General features: G+C 36.5%; 2 protein-coding genes across 2 annotated transcripts in view; one reads left to right on the top strand and one right to left on the bottom strand.

Annotated features, from left to right (window-relative positions):
• Positions 1–312: 312 nt before the first annotated feature.
• On the bottom strand, positions 313–14607 carry LOC121871166 (serine/threonine-protein kinase RIO3-like). The gene is made up of 13 exons (XM_042373315.1): positions 14478–14607; positions 12356–12701; positions 9913–10100; positions 9444–9553; positions 9143–9322; positions 8887–8952; positions 8135–8280; positions 7561–7699; positions 6243–6446; positions 5373–5542; positions 4189–4294; positions 2460–2639; positions 313–2070 (listed from the first exon to the last, which is right to left on the bottom strand). The coding sequence occupies exons 2-13, from the start codon at positions 12580–12582 to the stop codon at positions 1759–1761; spliced, it is 2028 nt and encodes a 675-aa protein (XP_042229249.1). The 5' UTR covers positions 12583–12701; positions 14478–14607; the 3' UTR covers positions 313–1758.
• A 610-nt stretch (positions 14608–15217) lies between these two features.
• Positions 15218–22282, top strand: part of LOC121871171 (intraflagellar transport protein 46 homolog) — a 29653-nt gene continuing 22588 nt past the window's right edge. The window contains exons 1-2 of the mRNA XM_042373331.1: positions 15218–15297; positions 19800–19934. Of these exons, the coding sequence (XP_042229265.1) occupies positions 15277–15297; positions 19800–19934 (156 nt within the window). The 5' untranslated portion in view covers positions 15218–15276. The remainder of the gene's footprint in view (positions 15298–19799; positions 19935–22282) is intronic.

Here is a 22282-nt window from a genome sequence, read left to right on the forward strand (position 1 = left end):
TTGTTTTTTAATAACTTCACCACTTATCAGCATCCTAGCCTTTGGGGTAGTTCGTCTATCCAGTGTTAGTGCAGGAGGAACCCAGAACCTGAGAAACCTGTGATGTTTGGTAGTGAGAGTCACACTGGATAACACCCTTCTCACCTGTGTCTGGGCCAAGCAGGGCTCAAAACCCTTGACCAATTGGCCAAAGATTTGCATGTTACCACTGTTTGTGTGTTTATACGCATGCCTGATAATTTGAAAGTGTTGAAGTCCATATAAAAGTGTGTGTAAGAATGGGGAAGAGGATGAACAAGAGAAAGTAGGAAGTCTGTTTCTTCTTTTTTATTCAGGTTTGGGGGACTAGCATGAAATGCCGTTTACCATAAAATATCTTACATCTGAAGTTATTTATTTGCTATCCACAATACAAACTTTATTCAGATTACTTGTTTAATAACATTTTCTTTGCCAAAAAGAAACAAAAATGCCGCATCTGCAAGTTAGTCAACAAATATTTTTTTTGGGGGGGGGGTTCAATTTTGAACACATAATCCTTCAGGTTACACGTACAGTACAGTACAATACCAGGGGCAGATCCAGGGGTCCAGAAGCCCCTTTTCATCAAAAAATTCCAATACTTTTTCTTTAATGCAGTATTGTACTCAAGACATTTTTGTATGGTAAAAAGTAATTACTATTGACCTCGGAATATCTCCTAATATTAAGTTTATATGGCCTCAAAATACCCATGATATTGGTCACATTTCAAAAATTTTCTTGGGGGTACAACTGGAGGAGCTGGTTGGGCTTGCTGTGCTCGCCATGTCCTCTCACCCACAATTTCTTGGACTCCCCCTTTTGATATTCCTGGTACTACCCCTGAGTACAGTACACTGATACACAGGTGGCCTTCCCACTTGTATTATTACTGACCCTAATTATTAAATTTCACATTGTTCTTGAAGCATTAAACCCTTCCATATTACACACCAAAGAGTACCATTAACACACTACTACACAAGTGTAGTATGAATGTACTGTTCCATTGCTTCAGTTTGTGGTAATGAAGGTGTCGAGATAAAGCTTTGATCTGAATTTCTTCATTGATATAATCTGAAATGATTCAATGACCTTTGCAGTAACTACATTATCAACAAACGTCACAGTAATTATACTGAAAAACATAAACATCTAAACTTTTTTTTTTGCCCGAGAAATTTTGTAACATCAAACACATACAGTAGTCTGCAAATACCGTATATGCTTAAATAAATGTCAAGACTAAGATCATGTACAAACATAAAATTATACAAAGACTTTATAATTAGTATTCATTCAACTTGTTTATTGTCAGCACTGGGGAAACTGAATATGATATAGATCACAGAAGTAACTGCCTTCATAAAACAATGAAGAAAATAAAGTACAGTGGTACATAATGAAACAAAAGTAATGAACATCAAAACTATTCAAAAAATGATTTTTACTGTAATGTACACATTAATGCTTTTACCATAAGCCCAAGATCTTACATTTGTTACTCTTCATTTGTAAATTATCATTACCCAAATGGATAAAGCACTTTATCCACCACAATCTTACTAGATGACTTTTATGAAGGTACCAATAGTAAAACCTTTCTATCTCATTCCTAAAAATACTGATACTAACCATACTTAAAAATTCTCAAGAAAACATAAATATGTTTTGGACCTCAATAAAAGTTGTATCAATTCCCACACGTATATTCATAACAGAGTACAGTACTGGACATTACTTGTTATTTTTACTTATATTTTTCTTCTTCTTCTTCTTGCCTTGTTTTTCAGCACTCTTAGAATTGGGTCTGGTAACTGATGGACCAGACACCTGTGTAGTAGAGGAGGGAGTTTCAGTGGGCTCAGTGGGGTTAAGTACATTAAACTTGCTAGTATCATCAGGTTCATTTTCCTCTGTTTTGCAACCATCTTTGCCTGGAGTATCATCCTCTTCTTCACCTTGTAAGTTTTCTCCAACATATCCCACAGCACCCTCTGGATTATTGCTGTCATTTTCAAAAGGCTCAATTGAAGTGTCATGTTCATCCTGTTGGTTAAAAAACAATCATGATTGAAAGAGACAGCCAATATAGGTAACAAATCTCCCAACAAAACTGAGGAGACAATAAATCTGGACCGAATAGATGGAAAATATTTATGCGGTAAAAATCAATTACTATTTGTTTGAGATACTGTATATTCACACCTTATGGATCACCAAACACATGCATGCACACACACAATGGCTGCTTGAATTTCTTAAGCCTCCTCTGCCTTTCCTTCCAAGATGACTGAAGACACTAAACCTGAACTGCTTTACATTTGTCATAACTAAACCAAATTAAAGAAACATTAATGCTTCATAAATATGTACATGGACAGGTGCAAATGCTCCATCTTACTATAGACATAAAAAAACAACAGTCAGGAACGTACCACTACTACGAAATCTTCAAGCAACTCCTCCTCATCGTCCTCCTCATCTTCCTCTTTCTCATTTTGTTTCTTACGTTGACTTTCTTCAGCTTGTATTTCTTGCCAGAGGAATTCAAACTGATCACTTAGGTTGTTCATACCCTCACGCCACAGTTCCTGGTGAGTTTCATATTCTTCAATCTGTATAAAAATATGAAAAGACACTCTTAACTTTAATGACTGACAGGAAATTTATATACATTCTTGATTAATAAATTATGAAAAAACACCTGCCTACTACATGTATTCACAGAAGAAATACAGTAATACTGTATCTCCGTTAAGCGGAATCCCCGTTAGTTGGAACTCTCCAATACTGTACCTGGAATTGAAATTGGCTCGGAATTTTTCCAAAAAGTTCTCTCAATTCTGGGTCTGTGAACGAGTTCCCTTGAAAATCAAGGCATTTTCTGAGAAAAATCTGGAAAATATTCCATATTATTGTCCAGGTCTGGGAGCAAATTCAAAGGATAAAATACAGTATTGTGCAATTTCTGGCAAATTAAAAGAAAATTTTCCCAGTACAGTGCCCGGAAAAATTCCCGGGATGTGGGATTTTTCCGGGTTTGAGAGTCATCTTGTTACCCGGAAATCACTCATTCCCAGAAGAGGGAAGAGCTCTGCCACTATTATTCTGGCTAACGGAGATATCGCTTATTTTTATCCTCCTTGCTACTGATCGGCTCGTTAGCCGCTTGGGCAATCGGTCACGTCTCTGATACGCACTGTTGGCAAGTACCTGTACTCGGCATGCACTGGCTCCTGAATGTACCTCAACCTGCTCCAGTGTTGGTTAGGTCTTGTCTTGAAACAGCTCACACTCAATGCCATCACAACACTCTCTGGCAGGTTGTTCCACGAGTTTGCAACTCTCACTCCGAAAAGGTTAGCCCTCACAGTTTTCTGTATAAGACTCGAAGATCATAATTACAGTGAAAATTTTAAGCACTCTCCCAAGAGATCTACAAAAATACATTTTGTGTCAAGGAATGTTGACGGCAATGACTTGAAAACATGCTGGGGATCTTGAGAGATGCTTTAATCTCCCAAGAAAATTTTGGAATTCAGGTAATTCAATAGGCACTCCAAGCCAAGATCAAGGACAGTTAAAGATTTAAATTTTTAATTTTTATTTTCTAGGAAAAAAATGGAGCTTAATTGTGGAAATATCATTTTATCGCTGAGTCAAAGCAAGGAGTCATGTCTATGGGATGCAGCCCATATTAGCCCTCAACACTGATGGCTGGTATTCATAAAATAATAAGTACAACTGTATTTGTCACAACCTTAGCTCTAAGAAAGGGGCTTACAGAACAAAAGTCATCACTCGAAGTTGACATGTGGAATTCAGACTCAAAGCCAACCACTGGAGCCAATTGGCCATTCAGTGCTGTGACATGTGGACTATGACAACAGTTTTATGACTGTTCTATGTGCCCCCCTCATCCTATAGAGGAATGCAGTACTGTACAGTATGTAATTATTTTCCTGGGGGTGGGTGGGATCAGAAATATGTGAATCTGCATAGAAAAATTCACATCCTTGTGTATCATTCACACATAACAATACTGGACTGACAAACATGGAAAATAACAAAGCAGACATACAAATTCATTCCTTCAAATCACTGGTTTCATTCATACTATTTAATTCATGTTATTTATAAAGTACTCCGAGACCTCTCACTTACCATTCTTAGAGCTGACTCCTCAGGCCCAGGCAGTGATATGCCACTGACTTTCTCAAAAAGTTGGAGAGGTGATGCCAATTCTGGAAGCCCTTTAGAATGGAAGAACCTGAAATTTATGGAGTGATAATTACTGTACAGTATTCTTTTTTTTTCTTTAACTAATTCAAGACCTTTTTCACTCAAATGCATGTGGCTAGAATCAAGAGAGAATGTAAACATTCATTCCCCCTTCATTCATAATCATTCATTCACTCTTACTGCTGTACTTTATATTTTGCTATGGTGATTCCCTTCTACAATAAGGATTCAATATATCCATATGATTCATCCTTAATGTCATTCTCCCTGTACACTGCTTCTTCCTGGATGTTTATTACCCTCAGTTTTAGAGTATTTCTCCATCTTTGTCTTATTATCCTCCCTCTGTAACGTCAACCTCTTGAGTTATAAAATATTTTTACTAATCCTTCGCTTCTCAGTGTGTCCATCCCATCTGACCAACACTTCTTTCACTTCACCCCACATGTTGTCCTCAAACACAGCATTTCTAATTTGCTTCTTCCTCTTGCATCAACAATCCATACTACTCACAATTCTCCTGTACATCCTCATCTTATCTCCTCTGGTAAGATTTTCTCTATACATTTCTCAATCTGCCTAAAATTTTCTTTCCCTCCAAGACTGTGTTTCAAATCATCACTTATCACCCAATTTGCTCATATCCACTCAGATATTCTGTAACTAACACACTCCAACTTCCTTCCTTAAATATCCGTTCAAGTCATTTACTACTTCTTCTCATCACTATATTCTTATTCTCTTGCAGTATTAACTTTCTCCTTGTATATGCTCTTCTAAACTCATTCACTAACACTTGAAACTTTTCCTCAGAATCACTCACCCATTAGACCAATGTCATCCGCAAGCAGTAATGTAATTGCCTTATCAAACTTTCTACTCAGTGTAAACAAAATTCTTTGTTGGCGCCATTTTGTATTCCTAAATTTTCCATGTATGCCATCTACGTACTGTAAATCTTCATTCATTCAAATTTAAGGTCTCACTGGCAATTTTATCCAAACCCTTTATCCTCGATCAAAATTTTGGCCTAAATTAAAGGCTAGCTCTCTATCTATGGCTATCTGTGAACATAATGGATACTGTTATATCACACCACAGCTTACTTGATGATATTGGTGCAGTCTCGGTGTAAGAAATGCAGAGCATGTGGATGAGTTGGTTCAACAGCCTGACCCACATCAATGATCCAACACTTATTTTCATACCACAAAATGTTGTATTCACTCAGGTCTGCATGAACTAAGTGGCATCCACGGAACATCTTCACCATGGCCTAAATGAGGAAAGCAAATTTGAAATGAGCAACCCTTTCCAAGAATGTTGACAATTTTAATGAGGATATATGAAATTTAATCTATATCTATTTATCTAATCGATATACTGTACCTATCTATTATCTTAATTCCCATCCCACTCTTTGTGTTGAACAAACCAAGGGATACAGTGGAGACAAGATGGAATTGGTATGGAACAGTGGATAAATGTGCAAAGAGACATGATATGCCCGAGCCTTGAAGTAGAAATACCTCACAACTTCCTCAACCTGCCTACACAGTATACAGTGTAATGTTCATGTACATAAAGAGTATAAAAAGGGGCAAACAATCTCTCAACTAGAATTGTCTTTATAAATCAAGCATCACACGGGCTCAACTACAACTAATTTACTCTGAACCGATTATTTATATATTTAGCAGTGCAACTTTTATATCTTCACTGACAAAGAGGAGGTCAGGCAAGGAAGAGTCGAGGTGGAGGAAAGAAGACTTGGGACCCCAAAAATGGGTAAGGGAAACAAAGTACTGTAAATATAAATGAGATTTAAGGATGAAAGGAGATCTTTGTAAAATAAGAAAAGGGTCAAAATTTCATCAACACAATTTTCCAAAGCCAAATCGAATATATTCAGGTACTATTAGTATCAGTTTCCAATATAATAGAATATTTAACAATGTAGTATACTGGTAACTTACCTCTACCACTTGTTCATAAGCCAAACAGAGGTCAGAAAAGGAGAGACATGCTTCTTTCAGTTTTGGAGCAGCCTGATGATTGCTGCCAATGAAGGACATCAACAAGACATGTTTCTTTATGAGAATTGGGTAAGGGGATGGGATTTTGGCACGATGAAGCCGACGAAGATTGTGGTATTCCTTCTCAGCCCATAAACGAATTAACTGACAGAAAAATAAAAGACATTATTAAGTTGTTCATTAAAGCCAAGATAAATTTTTATTTCAGAGTAGGACTTTGATCTTTGGCAGCAACTATGACCTTAACCAACGTTCACCATCACTAAATTATTGTATTGACCAGCCCCAAACCCTTATGCTATTCTTCATCAAAATGACCAATCTGAATTTTGAGATATTTTATTGTACCAAGTGTGAACTGATGAACAAATAATCTAAAAAAAAACAGCAATTACTGTACATCTAATACAGTTTTGTGACTAAAGAAGAATTCAGGGCCACAACCAGAAGGGGGTTATTGGGTGTCTGTAACCCTCCTCCCTAGGTTGTCTGAGAAAAATATATATAGATTATATATTTCTCTTACAGTATAAACTGAACCCTGTGACCAGGTTGAGCTGATTAAAACAGTACATCAGCCTCAATATCTTGAAATGGCATACGTTTATTGTGGATATTGTCCAACACTGCAATCACCCCATTCTCATGCTCTTAATTCTGATAAGGGTAGGTCCATCACATCCTGTACATAACCCTAATTGTACTGAAAAAAAAAGAGCTAACACAATAAAACAGAGGATTTTAGACCCAGAAAAGCTACTATAACAGATTCACCTTCATATGCAAGTCATATGCCTGACCCTATGGCTAAGTTTGATTCCTACTCCGATCCTTTCTCATCCAATCCCCCCCCCAGGCCAAAGGGCGAATAATTGAAAAACATGCAATCATGTCCATAACCCAGTCACCTCTTTAATTACAAAAAATGCATTATTTTCCACTAATCTAAATGATGTGGCTTCATTAAACTAAGAAACTTAATGATGTAATATAGTTTCCGCCTCGGGTGCAACGTAGAATTCCTAATTTTTGCTATTGGCAAAAACTTTGTGATTAAGAGTATTAAATATAAGTTACATCACTCTTTCTATTGCTTGTTTAAATTTTGTAATATTGATTTGCACTTATTGTATGAAGTGTTTTGCCATTTGAGAAAAACTTTAAAATTTGATTCTGTTCAAATTTCACTCAAACACACAGTACTTGTCAACTTGGTGGTTAAGGAAGAGTATGTTATAATGTATAAAAAGAAACAAACCTTCTGGGCATTATTCTTTGACATCCTGTCCCTGAATCGATAATCCTCTCTTATATAACGCTCTCGAGTCTTGAAATCTGTCAAGGTTGTCTTGAACACCTTCACAGCACAATCTTCAGGGAGTGATTGATCTTCAAGCCTGGGAGAGATAATTACATTTTCTTTATTTTTATTATACCTCTTTTTGTTTTTTCTTCTTTTTTTACATTAAATTGGATACAATCTTCATTATAAGACATACTGATAAAAGAAGTTATGAATTATTCATGATAGTTTAAAATACTAAAGAAGCATTATCTTGTAAAATAATAAATTTAATTACTAAATAAAAGTAATCATTGGTGCATTCAAAGGGTAAGATAATTAACAAATTGTGAAAGAGAACCTGTGAGGTAAAAAATATATAGAACATTAATTTTAAGTTTGTGAGAATGCAAGCTGTAGGTTTGAGGTCATCCAATCTGTAGACTATGTTGTAATTACATCTACAGAACACTCAATGAAGGAACAATGATTGACAAAATTAATTTCTTCAGAGTAAACCACATAAAAGTACAAATTAAATGTTACTTACTCTCCACCTTGTGCATAAAAGACAACTGCCTCCTTGCCTGAACTAATAATGCCATTGACCGATTCCAGAACAGCATTGTTGACCAACTTGAATATCAGAAGACGGGTTTTGGGATCAAGAGCCATTTCTGATGTTGCCTTCTCCACCTTTAGGATACAATGAATGCAATTAAGTAGGACTTTTTAGAAATGTTTATATACAGTATGTTATACTTTATAAAAGACTGGCCTTGAAATAATGAATCACCCCCCACCAGAGTATTTACCCAAGATTCTTAACTTCAGCCTGCTCCATCTAACCTAACCCCAGGTTAAGGTCACAGTCCACACCCATTACTCCTGACCTCCCCTGAAAATTCTCGATCCCAGCCCACTCCAATTGAAGAATCTCCCCCCAGCACTAACAGGGGTGGGAAATTCTTAGGTGATCCGAAATTACTGGTAAGTGTGTACACAAACTAATAGTACTTAGGTAGATACAAGACAGAAATAAGGACTACCTGGTATGTGGGTTAAACTGAGTAAAGCAGTTGGTTTATAGACTGTCACACTGGAGATCTGGAAGCTGTACAGTACATGGACACATTGTTGGAGGATATACTCTTTGCTGAGTAATGGAAAAAGAGCACATTAAATATAGATGGTTGGATAAGATAATACAAAATCATAGTTTGTATTCAATAAGTGTCCTGGTCCCTAAGTGGGTGATTTATATAAAAACCTTTAAGAATTATGTGATGAACAATACTCTACCTTGTCATGAACCCGATGCTTTCTCTTCATGTCCGTCATGGCTGAGCGGCAAAGCTTATTGTACACCTATAAAAACAAGTACCCTATAAGAACCCATAAACTTAGATCATAAAAACATTTATAAATACTGTAATATCAATAAATTCTCTCTCCATAATTTTCATAAATTCATTAACATAATTCAATAAAATAATTAATTATGATGCTGCCTTTTCAACATGATGACAACTGTTAAAAATAATCCATGTTGACACACCTTATTAGAGAGCTGCATATCAAATCCTCCTCCATCTCCTGTGTTTATGCCAGGCGGCAGATTCATGATTCGCTGAGCATTTTTTCTACCAGATATGTTTAGATCATGTTTAGTGACGAATTTTGCACCTTGTTTCACGTAACCACATGGAGGGATCACTGGGTCTTCACGTTCTCGTGCCTGTGTTACACATCTTTCATTAAATTTGCACCAAGACAATATTTACTTCTTCTTTCAAAACTAACTTCTGGCTGAATAAATCATTATTGTCAAACATAAAATGTAATTCAAATTCTTTAACCTCAAAGGAGTCGATGGCCCTGTTCTCATCATCTAATTCTGGGAGCTCATCATCACTGTCTGGGCCATACCATGTTGGACAGATCTTAAACTTGTTGAACGAAACAGACACTGTGAGGAAAATTTTGGTTATTATCACTTTTACATAAATTTATTATCCAAACAAAGAAGAATTCATTATTCATAATAAAAATTTGTTCATAATCAATAAGTATTGTACTGTGCAAGATTTACAAATTAGAATTCAAGACTCTAGGTCCCAAAGGGATGGATAATGTGGGAAGAGATCAACTTGATGGTGGGTCCTTATATAGAAGGGAAACACAATTGCTGACCACAACATTTTTAAGTGCAAGTCATTAGTAAGGATTCGTTGCCAGTTGAATTTTGCTATCAGGACATATTTTTGATAGGTCACCCTACATGAACTGCTGACACCAATCACCATAAATTGTAAAAGAAATTCTTACCTTTGGAATTACCATTATATTGCTTTTCCTCTCTGTTCAACTGTTGATCATATTCACGATCAAATTCATACTGTAGCATCTGAGCCAAGATGAGATCATCTGAGGTGTCTTCCGATTCCTTCAGATTAAGAAGATTACTAATGTCTGTTTTGTCATCAATTAGAGACCTGTAGTAAGCATCATCTTCTCTGTAAACAAAAATGGTTTAGATTAATTAATCAACGACTGTACTATATTACTATACGTACAGCTACCACTAATTCAAGATAGTATGCATATAGGTGTGTATCAATTATACATAATCAATCCCATCCTTACCACATGCTTCAATAACTCCATTTAATATTACTACCATGGTACTGTACCTACATACGTACAGTACTTGTGCATGCATATGTCAACTTAGCCATGCTGTAAGGACAGGATTGATCTTACTTGAGAATTCAAGATGAATGTGCAAAATTCCAGGGAAGAAAAGGCTTAGGAATTAAAAGGAAAATACCTAACACGTCATAAAGACTATGGGACCCACTTTCCAAATTTATAAAAAAAAGACAAAAGATTTCATATTGGGGATGGAGAGAGGGAGAGAAAAGCCAGAAATACAAAATTAATCAACTACAGTATAAATATTGTACATAATTAATTATGTAGCAAAGATATAAAAACAGTATTAAGTAAATTATAATTGAGGAAAGCTGTGGGAGAGGATGGTATTTGGGCAGGTATTGAAACTTGGAGAGGTGAAAATAGTAATCTTCCTATTCAAAGTACAAGTAGTCCTTGTTTATTGCAAGGGTTGTTACTGAAAATCCTTGTGAGGTATGAAATTGCAACATGCAAAACTAATTTTCCCATAAGAAAAATGTATTAAGGAGAGATGTTTTCTTGGCAAAGAATATTGGGGGTACTGTACTGTTATTGAGCTGATAAGACTAGTGAGAGACATGAAGGCAAGGGAGACTAGCCCAGGAGTGAAGGTGGAATTGTAAGGTGGGTTTCATCCAGTAATTGGTCACTTCCCTCTTATGCTTTTCACGGAGTGATTAGGAACTGCAAAGGTGGGGAAGGGGAATAACTTTGATTGGCTGCATGATGAAAGGAAACTATAAAATGATAGGATTAGGGTAGAGTAATGATTTTTGAGGAGTTTCACAAATGTAATTTGGGTAAACCATCCAGTACAGAAAACCAGCACATTAAAATAAATTACAGTAAATCTTCGTATAACGTCGGCCCGCTTAACGTTGTTTCGGTACTACGTCGCTAATCTTTAGATAGCAAAAATTCGTTTAACGTCCCGACGACTCAATATAACATCGTTTTTGCGTCGTCACAGACTACTTTTTATGGCGCATCACCCTCTCTCGACACGCTACAGTAACTCCAACTTGTGGAACGTCGCGGCGTCCCCAAGCGACGCCAAGCCAGTCTCTGTTAGGCTTCCACATCATTCGTGTGTGCTGAAGTGATTTTGCTATAAATACTGTACTCTAACCATTCAAAATGGCTTCCAAGCGCCAATCAAGTGCTACTAATGCGAGTGTTGTGAAGAAGCAACGTAAGACCATTAGCCTTGCTACGAAAATGGAGGAGAAACGCCAGTCAGAGCAGGAGGAGGAGGCACTCGCCGAGCCTCAGTGACTCACCATCCTCCTCCGCTCCACTACGTACCATACACTCGCTCCACCACCTCCCCCCATCAGTGAGTTTTATAAATGTATACTATTTTCTATAAAAATGTCATTGAATTTCTGCATATGTAATGTATTTCATGGGGCAAAGGGAGGCTCAGGAACGAAATTCCCGTATTTTATCTATTTCTTACGAGGAAAATTAATTCAGTTAACATCGTTTCGTATAACGTCGTGTTTTCAGGAACATAACCTCGACGTTAAGGGAGGACTTATTGTACTGTATTACAATGAAAATTTAAAACCTTGAATCAATGGATAAACTAGTGGCATACTCTAAGTTCCATTCCCTTTCACTGTACAAAACTTAATTTTTGTTTTTATTAAATACCATACAGTACATGGGAGTTTACTGTACAGGAACAGTAATCCATTTCTTTACCTATCTTTCAGCACATTTTTTCCTCATTTTCTAATGTTTTATGTTTATCCTTTTAAGGCTACATAATTAAAATCCATAAAATTGCACAAGTAACTAAACACATAATAATCTAGTTTAAGGAAACTTTTGTCTGGTTTATGAGAACCTTTAACTAAACTAACTGCAAACCAATTATCCAGGTAAGGATAATGCCACAAGCTGCATATTATAACTTGATTACCAAAAACAGAATTGCATGATCTACAAATAAAAGTACAGTACAGTACTGTATAAGTATCTTTAATTTCCTTCAATCAATATAAAAAAAGTAAAATTTACTGCAACAAAGCAAATATGTAATATTTCAATACATATTAAACCTACTCACTTTTCCTGTATGTCCTTGGCAAGGTCTTCTGACATGAGGTCACGGAACGAGGTAGCGGACGATTCTTTTTGGGGTAAGACTGATGAAGCTGCCCCCCATGGGCATACCACTGGGGGACTATTGTCTATCCCAGCACCCCCCCAGGCTGGTTTTGGAGAAAATGGGGAGCTGCTGGAGATGGGCTCATGGTCACTTATTGGTTGTGCCACTTCTGCTGAGGATGCCATTTGATTTTTTTTTTTTTTCAGAGAACTTATCAGTGTTGAACTTATGATGATGACTTGAGACTTTTATAGGAGACAATTATTTCTCGAAGGCCACAGTACAGTACAGGTTTATTTTACACCTGGAATATAAAACATACATGTAAGCACAACAAACTGGACATGAGGTAATTATAAACTCATCACACAACTTTCATCAGGTTTCAAATTAAAAGTGAAGTCCTAAACTAACATTGAAAATGCCTGCACCCAGAGATGGTTGCCAAAACTTTTGTTTTGCTTTTTTTATCAGTGTTTACACTTTAATAAATATGAACTTCATCCTATAGGGAAACTTGTCAAAACTTTCTCACTCTACAATAAGGTCCTGCAGAACAACCACCCAATGGAATGAGAATTTGGTTTAACATGTGTAGTGCTTTAGGGTATGAAAAATTAATTGAAAGAATTTGTATTTGATGTAATGACCAAAATTCTGTAAGATCTGGTTCATGTTCTCTTTCAGAAATTTAAGATTAATAAAACATTTACAAGTGGCTGACTGACATCTGACCGCACCAATTGTTTACCTTATTTACTTAATGGCCACCCACTAGAGGTGGCCATGCTGAGGGGAGGCCAGTGGCCTGTGTAGAATCCCTCCATTGTTTTTTATAATTTTGTAGGGCGAGGTGAGTGTCTAAATGTTAATCAGTAATATCTCCGTTAGCCGGAATCCCTCTTAACCGGAACTCTCCGATACCTGGAATTGAAATTTTCCGAGGGGCACATTTTCTGGGAAATTCCAAAAAACTTTCTGGTACCCGGAAAATTCCAGGGATGGGGGACATTTTTCTGGGTTCGAGAGATGATGTAATGCACAATTTCTGGAACTTGTAGTTGGTTTCATTGGTACCAGATAATTATCAAAGTAAGTTCTTTCTGCTTAATATGCCAGGGGGTCCGATACGTAAGGTTAGAAAGGTTTCTTTAGTTAGACAAGGTTCTGTATATTCTCATTTCTATTTTTGTGTTTAGTATCATGCAGAAATAGTATCTCCAGAAATTTTGATTACAGTCCAACTCGGCCCATTGCCAACTCGGCTCACATCCAACTCAGTCCTTCAAATACCAACTCAGACCATCTCGGATCACCAACTCGGACCACTCAGGTTAACGAACTCAGACTAATTTCAAACTCTATTCGAAATCACCTGCAGAAGCACAAGTTACGAATGTGAATCATGGTTCATTGATCAAGTTCTACTAAAATAAACTCATAAAATTCGTCCTTCATACCGATTGAACCCTTGGTATTCACTCATCCACACTCTTCTTATTTCAGTGAACCAAAAGAAACATAAAACAAATCTCAAACATTCCTGAACCTCTAGTCAGCTACTTGTTTGAAGTGTGCAAGGTGGGCCGAGTTAGTAATGTATGGGCCGAGTTGGTTATTTAAGTTGGGCCGAGTTGGAGGTACACTGAAATTTTGGTTCAATTCCATGTTATTTCTGGTGGTAACTGTCTCCTCCACCTTTACCCTAGAAGGTATTCTATGATTAATTGGTCAGTTGGGTTGTTTGGTTGGTTCACGTCCTCCTTCTTAAAGTGTGACAGCAGCTAGTCACTAATTATACTACATGTTTAGATAGATTTATACCTATTATTAATAACAATGGTAATCTAATCCTTGGTTGAATTTACTTACAGTCTGCCGTTGTTTGTAAGCCTGCATCGTCTACTTATAAACTTAACCAGAGCTAGTATGACGATTGCACTGAATAATTAAATAAATATATATTTCAGTATTCATACTGGACCTTCAGGCAGGACCTAATATGTATAACATATGGTTAACTGTACTATTTTACAGAGTAATAAATGGATAATATGTATGAGGCTTACTCAAGACTTACGAATGTTAATATAACAGTTGCTCAGCAGAAGAAGAACAAGCGGTAAGATGAGTAATATGGTAAGGTATGTGTGGCTACTCCAGCCTCCAGGTCCAGGGTCGTCTGTGTTGTGTGTATACAAAGTCAATTGTTTCACCACTACAACTCCGTCTTTTGGTCTAATTTTCATATACTCTGCGGGTAGTTGGCCTATTTTATCCCATTTCTAATTCATTTATGGTATATATAAGTTTTATAAAACAAATTTTGTAATAGAGGTTCATGCTTCTTCAAATTATTATATAATAACTGTAGTACTAGTTATTAGGCAAGCTTTCGGATACGGAATCGTATTACCTCACGTTACTCAAAATAGTATAAAATACTCTTAGATTTTATGAGCAACGTATGAGTTATGCCATTATATTTAATTCTTATAATTTTCAGCATAAAATTATTAGTTATTTTACACTGATTTTTACTATTGTATTGTACAAGGTGTGAGCATTGTTGCCATGGTAACACTTTGTTTATTTACATCTAATTCTGTTGTCGTTCACATCTTGCACCACCTCTCGTACCTGACCTTTAAATATGGTATGACGAAACTAATTAGATATTTCCTTCCATCGTTTATGCTGTTGAATCCACCTTGCAGAACTTAAAAATATTTAAAGATAAAAATAAAAATTAAAATGTGTGCCCCAACACGGCAACTTAATTGATAATTGTTAAAGACCGAGGGAAGAGTGTGGTGTTGCCTGGTGGAGGATGTGAACCATCGTCAACATTCCTGCCTCGACTCCTCAAACTTTACTTTATGAGTAGCAGGGAGTTAACAGTAAGTTTTCTTTGCTGTGAATCAGCAACGACAAAGATAAGGTATCACAGTTTAATCCACTTATAGGTTAAACTTTACTTAATATTCATTATATATAAATCAATTTCAAATACTGTAGTTGTAGTTGGAAATTAAGTTGTACTGTAAAAGAAATTCTGGTAGACTTGCTGAAGAACTTCATGGGCAAGTTTACAAAGATTTTTGACAACTCATATCCAGTTTAAGTCAACTCGTACCCACTTCATTCGGCAATATTGCAGTAAACAGCAACCATAGAATTGGGGAAATTCACTACACTCAGTCGATAGAACTATTTTTTTTTTATGATCATTTTCTTATGTTACACTTCCGTCGCAAATTGATAATAAGGAAGTTATTGAATTTTAAAAAGAATAAAATATGAGTACCTGTTGCCCCAACGCTGTGTCTCAAATTGTGTGTTCATACTTGAGTCGCGCAAATACTGTAATGGTTATTTATATTCTCGTAGAGGCTGACCACGCAACTCTTGGTTGTTACATTGTGTCTGGTGGTCCAGGGGCGAAGCCCACTGGCCACCGGGAGGGGGGGGTCCCGGCTAGGGGGTTAGGTAAGGTTTAGTTTGGTTATATTGTATAAGTTAGCAAGCACAGAGTACCGGGAATTCAGAACACGCAATCGATAGAACTATTATTTTGACTTTTTTTTGTAAATAACAGAATTTCTGTTGCACAATGTGTTCTTCTGATGTTTTCTTGTTGCAATTCGGACAATTTTGGAATTCGCTTCTACCACAAATAACTCGTTTTGGTTCTTCCCCACCCAGAACCCCGAATTCCCATGCTTTTCCCCGTTATTGTTAGGGGGGGGTGCTAAATCCAAAACGAGTGATTAACGATAAAAACGAATGTCAGATTTGAACCAATCGCATGAGAAACCATCAGAAAAACAATTTATTTTTGTATTATTCTTTTGTTGCTGTAATCTGCAATTTTACCCTTCTTTCATCCTTATTATTATTACTGTTATTATTATACAACACATCTGTATGTGTCAGCAATATAATCAGGATTAAAATTCAAGCTGTCATTGCCTATTATATTGTATATTATGTGAATTTTTATTGCGTTCATGAAGAGTTGACAGTCTTATGCAGTCTGTACAGTATCTTTATTTGGCTGTTATCAGTTTCAGAACAAGAGACTAAATAACAGCTGCATTAATGTTTACTGCTTTAATGGAATTTTTTGCATGAATATGAAGATATAGCAATGGTAGTTTACAACTTTTGTCATAATTTTTTTTTAGTGCATTAATATTATTCTGTAGTGTGCCATTGAGTAGGATATTAAAAAATGGCATTTCAGGTACGTACTGTTGATGCATCGCTAGTTTAAGGAGGGCATCAGGACTCAGCCCAGTATAGGTAATAACTTTATTTATGCCATTACAGTCCATTCTCACTGCTTGCACACACACACACACACTTCCTTGCACATACAGTACCTCTACTGGGACATCCCCATACTGTACCAACAATTGTAAAATATCATTAACAATTACCTGTACTTGTATACTATGTACTTCTTGTTTACTGTATTTTTGGTAATTTCTGACAACAGCACTACCACCAGGAGTTGTTATTTTTTTTCCACAGATGTTCTTATCATTACAGTATATTAAGTACGTATTCTAAAAGAGGCGACAACTTTTTATTTTAATTACCAGGTACCGCATGCCCTTAAAATTTGCAGGGGTTTGGGTCTCAAAATTACCACGAATTGCCAAATCCACGATTATCATTTGCTGACTGGGATGGAGGGTACATTTTACTCATTTGCAAAAAAATTTACGTATATTCCCTTTATGTGCTTGTCCTTTGGACAATTATTTCTTTTACTTGTACTGTGTATGTGTGTAGGCACACACACACACACACACATAAATAAATAAATAAATAAATAATAATTGGAAAATCCTCTCACAAATAATCAGAAAGAAGACAACAAAATGTATTGAAATGTAGAAAACAATGCAAGAGTCTACCCTCACGTCATCTCCATGCTTTGTTATTAAAGTTAGGTTGGTTGGGTTGCCATACGGCAATTTTTTTCTCACAAGAATTACTGTCTCTTGAATGAATGGCACCTGAGCGCCAGCTGGGTTGATACGTAGATCGAACTTAAAAAAATTATTTCATAGCCATCTAGCCAACCCAGCCTGAAGGATGGCGGTATTTGCAGTATAATAATGTACTTTTTTTTCACAATATGTATGTAGGATGGTGTGTGCATGTAACTGAATAAAAATAAATGAAGAAAGTTATGTATATCTACCCAAAAATATTAGTTGAAAAAACCATAACACCTCACAGCTTGGCCCAGTAGCCTGTGGTCACAATGGCAAGGTAGCCTAGCTACAATGCCATGATTAATCACTATTAAACACTATTCTATCAGTAAACACTAATAATAACAGTAAATCCAGTGAAATATGGCAGGGAGAGAGGAGAGTTACAACTGTAGACGATGGGCTAACAGCAGTCACTCTTTCCTCTTACCCACTCCCATTGCCAGACGTATGTATGGAAGAAATATATGACCTTCTTTTCTCTCTTCACTTGTTTGGGCACCTTCCTGCAACTGGATGAAGGTGGTTGAGGGCGTTTGGAAGCCATCACAAACACAATGAGCACAGTTGTTAAGAGAGCAGAGTAGCACACTCGTGAAACTGACAAGTGTTTACCCCGGAGTGAGTGCTTATGGCCCAGCCACCTGGGACAAGAGAGATACCTTGTAGGATGCCACAAGACTTGCGAGCTCCTCGTCCCGGCCATGAACATACTGCCAACTTTAAAACAACCCACAGACATTCTTGGGTACATTCAGAGTGCCATCCATAAATAATCGAACGCCGCGAATTAAAAATCTGCAGATTGTAAGGGCATGCTGTACATTTTTTTTCTCTCTCTATTACTCTAGTGGGCAGGGCATGATTAATGAGGGAAATTGTGGGGTAAAACATGGTGACAAACTGATCATATGACACTAAAATAATGTCTCTGTGCTTTGTTTGTGAACAAATTACTGGTAATTATTTACTGTAAATACTCCTTCAAAAAATCTGCCGAGTCACCATGTGTCGTCTGTTTGTTTGCAACCGACCCACTCAGTCTGAGCATATTATCATGTCCACTAAAAAGATAAAATTATACCATGACACTTCAGCAAAAAAAATTTCATTGGTACCAGATATCAAAATAAGTACTGTCTGTTTAGTATGACGGAGGGGGTCTGGGGGGCTCGGCTTGGAAGTTAGGTAAGGTTAGGTAGGTTTATTTTGTTGGTTAGGTCAGGTTCTAGTAAATGTCACCTTTTTTAAAATCCTTACTACTGTATAGTGATAAGAACATACACACTATGGGGAAAAAATGAATGAAATGGAACAACTCCTTCTGGTGGTATGGGTAGTGCTATTCTCAGACATTACTGTATTTTCTCCACACTCTTTTTCATACAGTTCAGTACTAATTTGCACCAGACTCTTATAACCTTATCTTATGTAACCTTTATGTCCAATCTCCTTCTACATCAGACTCCGTGGAGCTGACCTCTATGTTTAAACATTTATTTATTTTATTTGTATATTCTATTTTCACCTATTGGATGCTTCATTTTCAGTAAACTTCATTGCTATTATTATTACAGGGTATTCTTATAACACCTAAAGAAGCTGCACTGTGTAAAGCTAGTATTTTTTATATGCAGTAGTATATTGTGTGTGTTTTGGTGGTTAACATTTGTCTCTCACCCATTCCTCTTCTAGTGTTTATGACTAACCTAGATATATTATTTTTTAATTATGAATTTATTTTTTAAGCATAACGTTTCTTGTGGAAATGCTTAGTTTTAATATATTTCCCCTTAACATTAAGTATCTGCCATTGTCGGCACGTGTTGTCGTCTGCTCCTTTTTTTAATTACAGTACAAGTTTGTTTTTAATAGTAACGTTTCTTGTGCAAATGCTTAATATTTAAGATATTTACCTTCAAAGAGGCTTCAAAGAGGTTAGGTTATATAGTATCTGCCATTGTCGGCAGGTTCTGTCGTCTGCACTGTTTGTTTACAACTGACCCTCTCGGTCCGAGTTTACTCTCGCGTCCACAAAAATTGTAGAATTACACCATGATGTTTCAACAAAGTTGTTCTCATTGGTACCAAATATCAAAATGAGTACAGTACTTTCTGTTAAGGTTAGGTCGATTTTCTAGGAAAAAATGGCTCATCTGCACAAGAAATGAAGGTCATACAGTATATGACTAAAACACACCAAAATACTGTACACCAGAAACACAGTTTCTCAAAAGAGGGTAATGGGCTAAAACGAATAATTACTGTTTTGACAATTGTAACATTAGCGTATGCAAAAAATTATAAACTTTAAGGTATACAGTACTGTATGTACTGTATTTCGATGCATATGTTTCTTATATACTATGGTGTAGTGATATTTTTCTTTTCAGGCAGAATCTTTAGGAAGCTGGGAATATGATGAGGTAACTGACGTCTCAGAGGCCAGTCGTTCACTGCTCCAGGTTTCATACACTGAACCTGTACAGAGACAGAGTATTGTACCCACTCAACCTTCCAGTCTTCTTGTGAGTTTAAGTACTGTACAGTATCTGCTGCTTTGGATTGACATAGAATGTAAAAGCTCATCTTTCAGTTTTTCTGGCATTGGTTAACATATTAGCATGTCCCAACTTGGCATTATGCCATGTAATTATACTGTCCCTGCTGTACTGTAGAGGTATAGACACTCGAAATGAAATCTCAGAAAATCAAGATTCTGGAAACCTGGGTATTTTTCCATGGTCAAGTTAAATTTTCTTCCCTTAAGTCAAGCTTTGCTTCCACACATTCACACAAATGTAGTTGGATGTTTATCTATTTCTTAAATAGTAAAATAAACTAATTACTATTACATTCATACTCTAAATATAGTCCATTTATTAGTTGAAACTTCCTAAAAGTGAGTGAAATGAGTTTGTTTACATCCCAGCAGCTTCTGGTGACTGAGGCACTAGCCAGAAGTACAGGTGCATACTAGTCGAAAAGTGATTATTGCATGATTAAATAAATAGCCCAATGTCTTCATTACTTTTATTTATACTGTACTGTATTGTATTAGTAAAATATTATTGTTTTCACAGCATTTGAAATTAATATTGGTTAAACAAAACCAAGGAGGATGGCTAACTCAATGTATAAACTCAGTTAAGCCCATTGTGCCTTACTGATATGAGGCGTCCCGCATTGTAAGGTGCATTCAGACCATCCGGGCGAAACGCATTTTTTTGTTGGAAAGCACTATTTTCGGTCAAGCTCTATACGATGGTAGTTGATAAGATCTCCTTACTATACTGTAAATAAGGTTGAAAGTCCTTTGAAAATAGGGTAGAACATCAATTTGTGGCAGACAGGAAATTATGGGCTTGGCTTTCGCATCTTAGATGCTCTCATCCCGTCAGTGAGTGAGTGAAAGGAGCGGGCAGCCAATCACAGCGACCAGCCTACAGCCTCCTCCCCTGTCTCGGTCAGTGACAGTGAGTGTCTGCTATCTACGTCACGGCCCCTCCAGCAGGCGGGATCTACACTCTGATATCGATTAAAGTAAAAAAAGCCATAAGAGGTGGGAGTTTTGTTGCTTCAAGTCAACATTGCAACAACCCAATACATTACTTCATGACATGCTACCTACCATCTGCAAGTACAGTCCTTTAGCTTCAAAATTCATCAAAAATGAATGCTGTATCTCAAGAAACAACAAAGTTATGCATGTTCGAAGTTGGAAAAACTTTAAACGCCTTTTTTTCGGTTTCAAATTTTGGCACGAATAACCCAAACAATGCGGGGCGCCTCATATTATGTGATGATCCCAAATTATTCAATAAAAACAAATTTTATGAAGTTTGTGGGTTATTTACACCCAAATTTATATATCTAGGAATAATTTTGAAAGCGATACGTTGATTACGTTGAATAAAAATAATATCTGTACGTACTGTATTTACCTACTTATGGGTATATACTTCCTTCCGTTCTTCAGTAAGAACAATGGTGGTACAGTACCTACCTGCTTTGCACTCATTATACACCATTTAATATGGGAAAAAAATCAGACAGTTAACCAAGGTACTTTATTGTAGTTGTTTTGAGCAGGCTGCTATTCTAGTACTGTACTGTACTGTACTGTTTTTACAAGTTGGGTAACAGAATATGCAGTGACACTATTTTTCACATCTTATTTATACAGTACTCCCTAGTTTATTGGTGACCAACAGTATAAAAAAATGGGTACCTGTACAATACAGCTTCAAAACCACACAACTACTGATGTACCGATGAAAATTTAAGACTGAAGGTTTTAAGATTAGGCTTTTACAGTGGCTACATTACTCAAAGTTTTAACAATAATAAAAATATTAATATCAATTTAGTGGATAGGCATGTATATAAACTATGCAGGTATACAGTTCAGCATGAAAATAGAGAATACAGGTGCACTATATGGTGTACACAGGCCTTGGGAGTATGTATAATGTACAGTTTCCTATGCCCTTGGATGGTGCAGGTATACAACAATGAAAAACAATAAGGCAATTTGACTAAAGACAGCCAACAAAGCTGTCAGATGCTTATTTCTTGGAGGATTTAGGCTAAGTATTTCCAGTGGTAGATCTAGACTTACAAAGGTGGATGCGACCTTCTGAACGGGCACCAAAGAAAATTCAAATTTATATATCAGTACCTTATTTACTTAATGGCCACTGTTTGATACTATGATGTTTACTCGCAATTCAGAAGAATGATCGTTATCAATACTGAAGTCATTTTAAATAAAGAAAGAGCTCATAAAAACCAATGAAGTGTCAACAATGCCCAGAAAAATTCCATAGATGGGCAATTTTTTCCAGGAATAAGAGAATTTGTCTCAATACCCGGA

The sequence above is a fragment of the Homarus americanus genome, unplaced genomic scaffold (assembly GCF_018991925.1).
Source record: "Homarus americanus isolate GMGI-L3 unplaced genomic scaffold, GMGI_Hamer_2.0 scaffold40565, whole genome shotgun sequence".
Taxonomy (NCBI): domain Eukaryota; kingdom Metazoa; phylum Arthropoda; class Malacostraca; order Decapoda; family Nephropidae; genus Homarus; species Homarus americanus.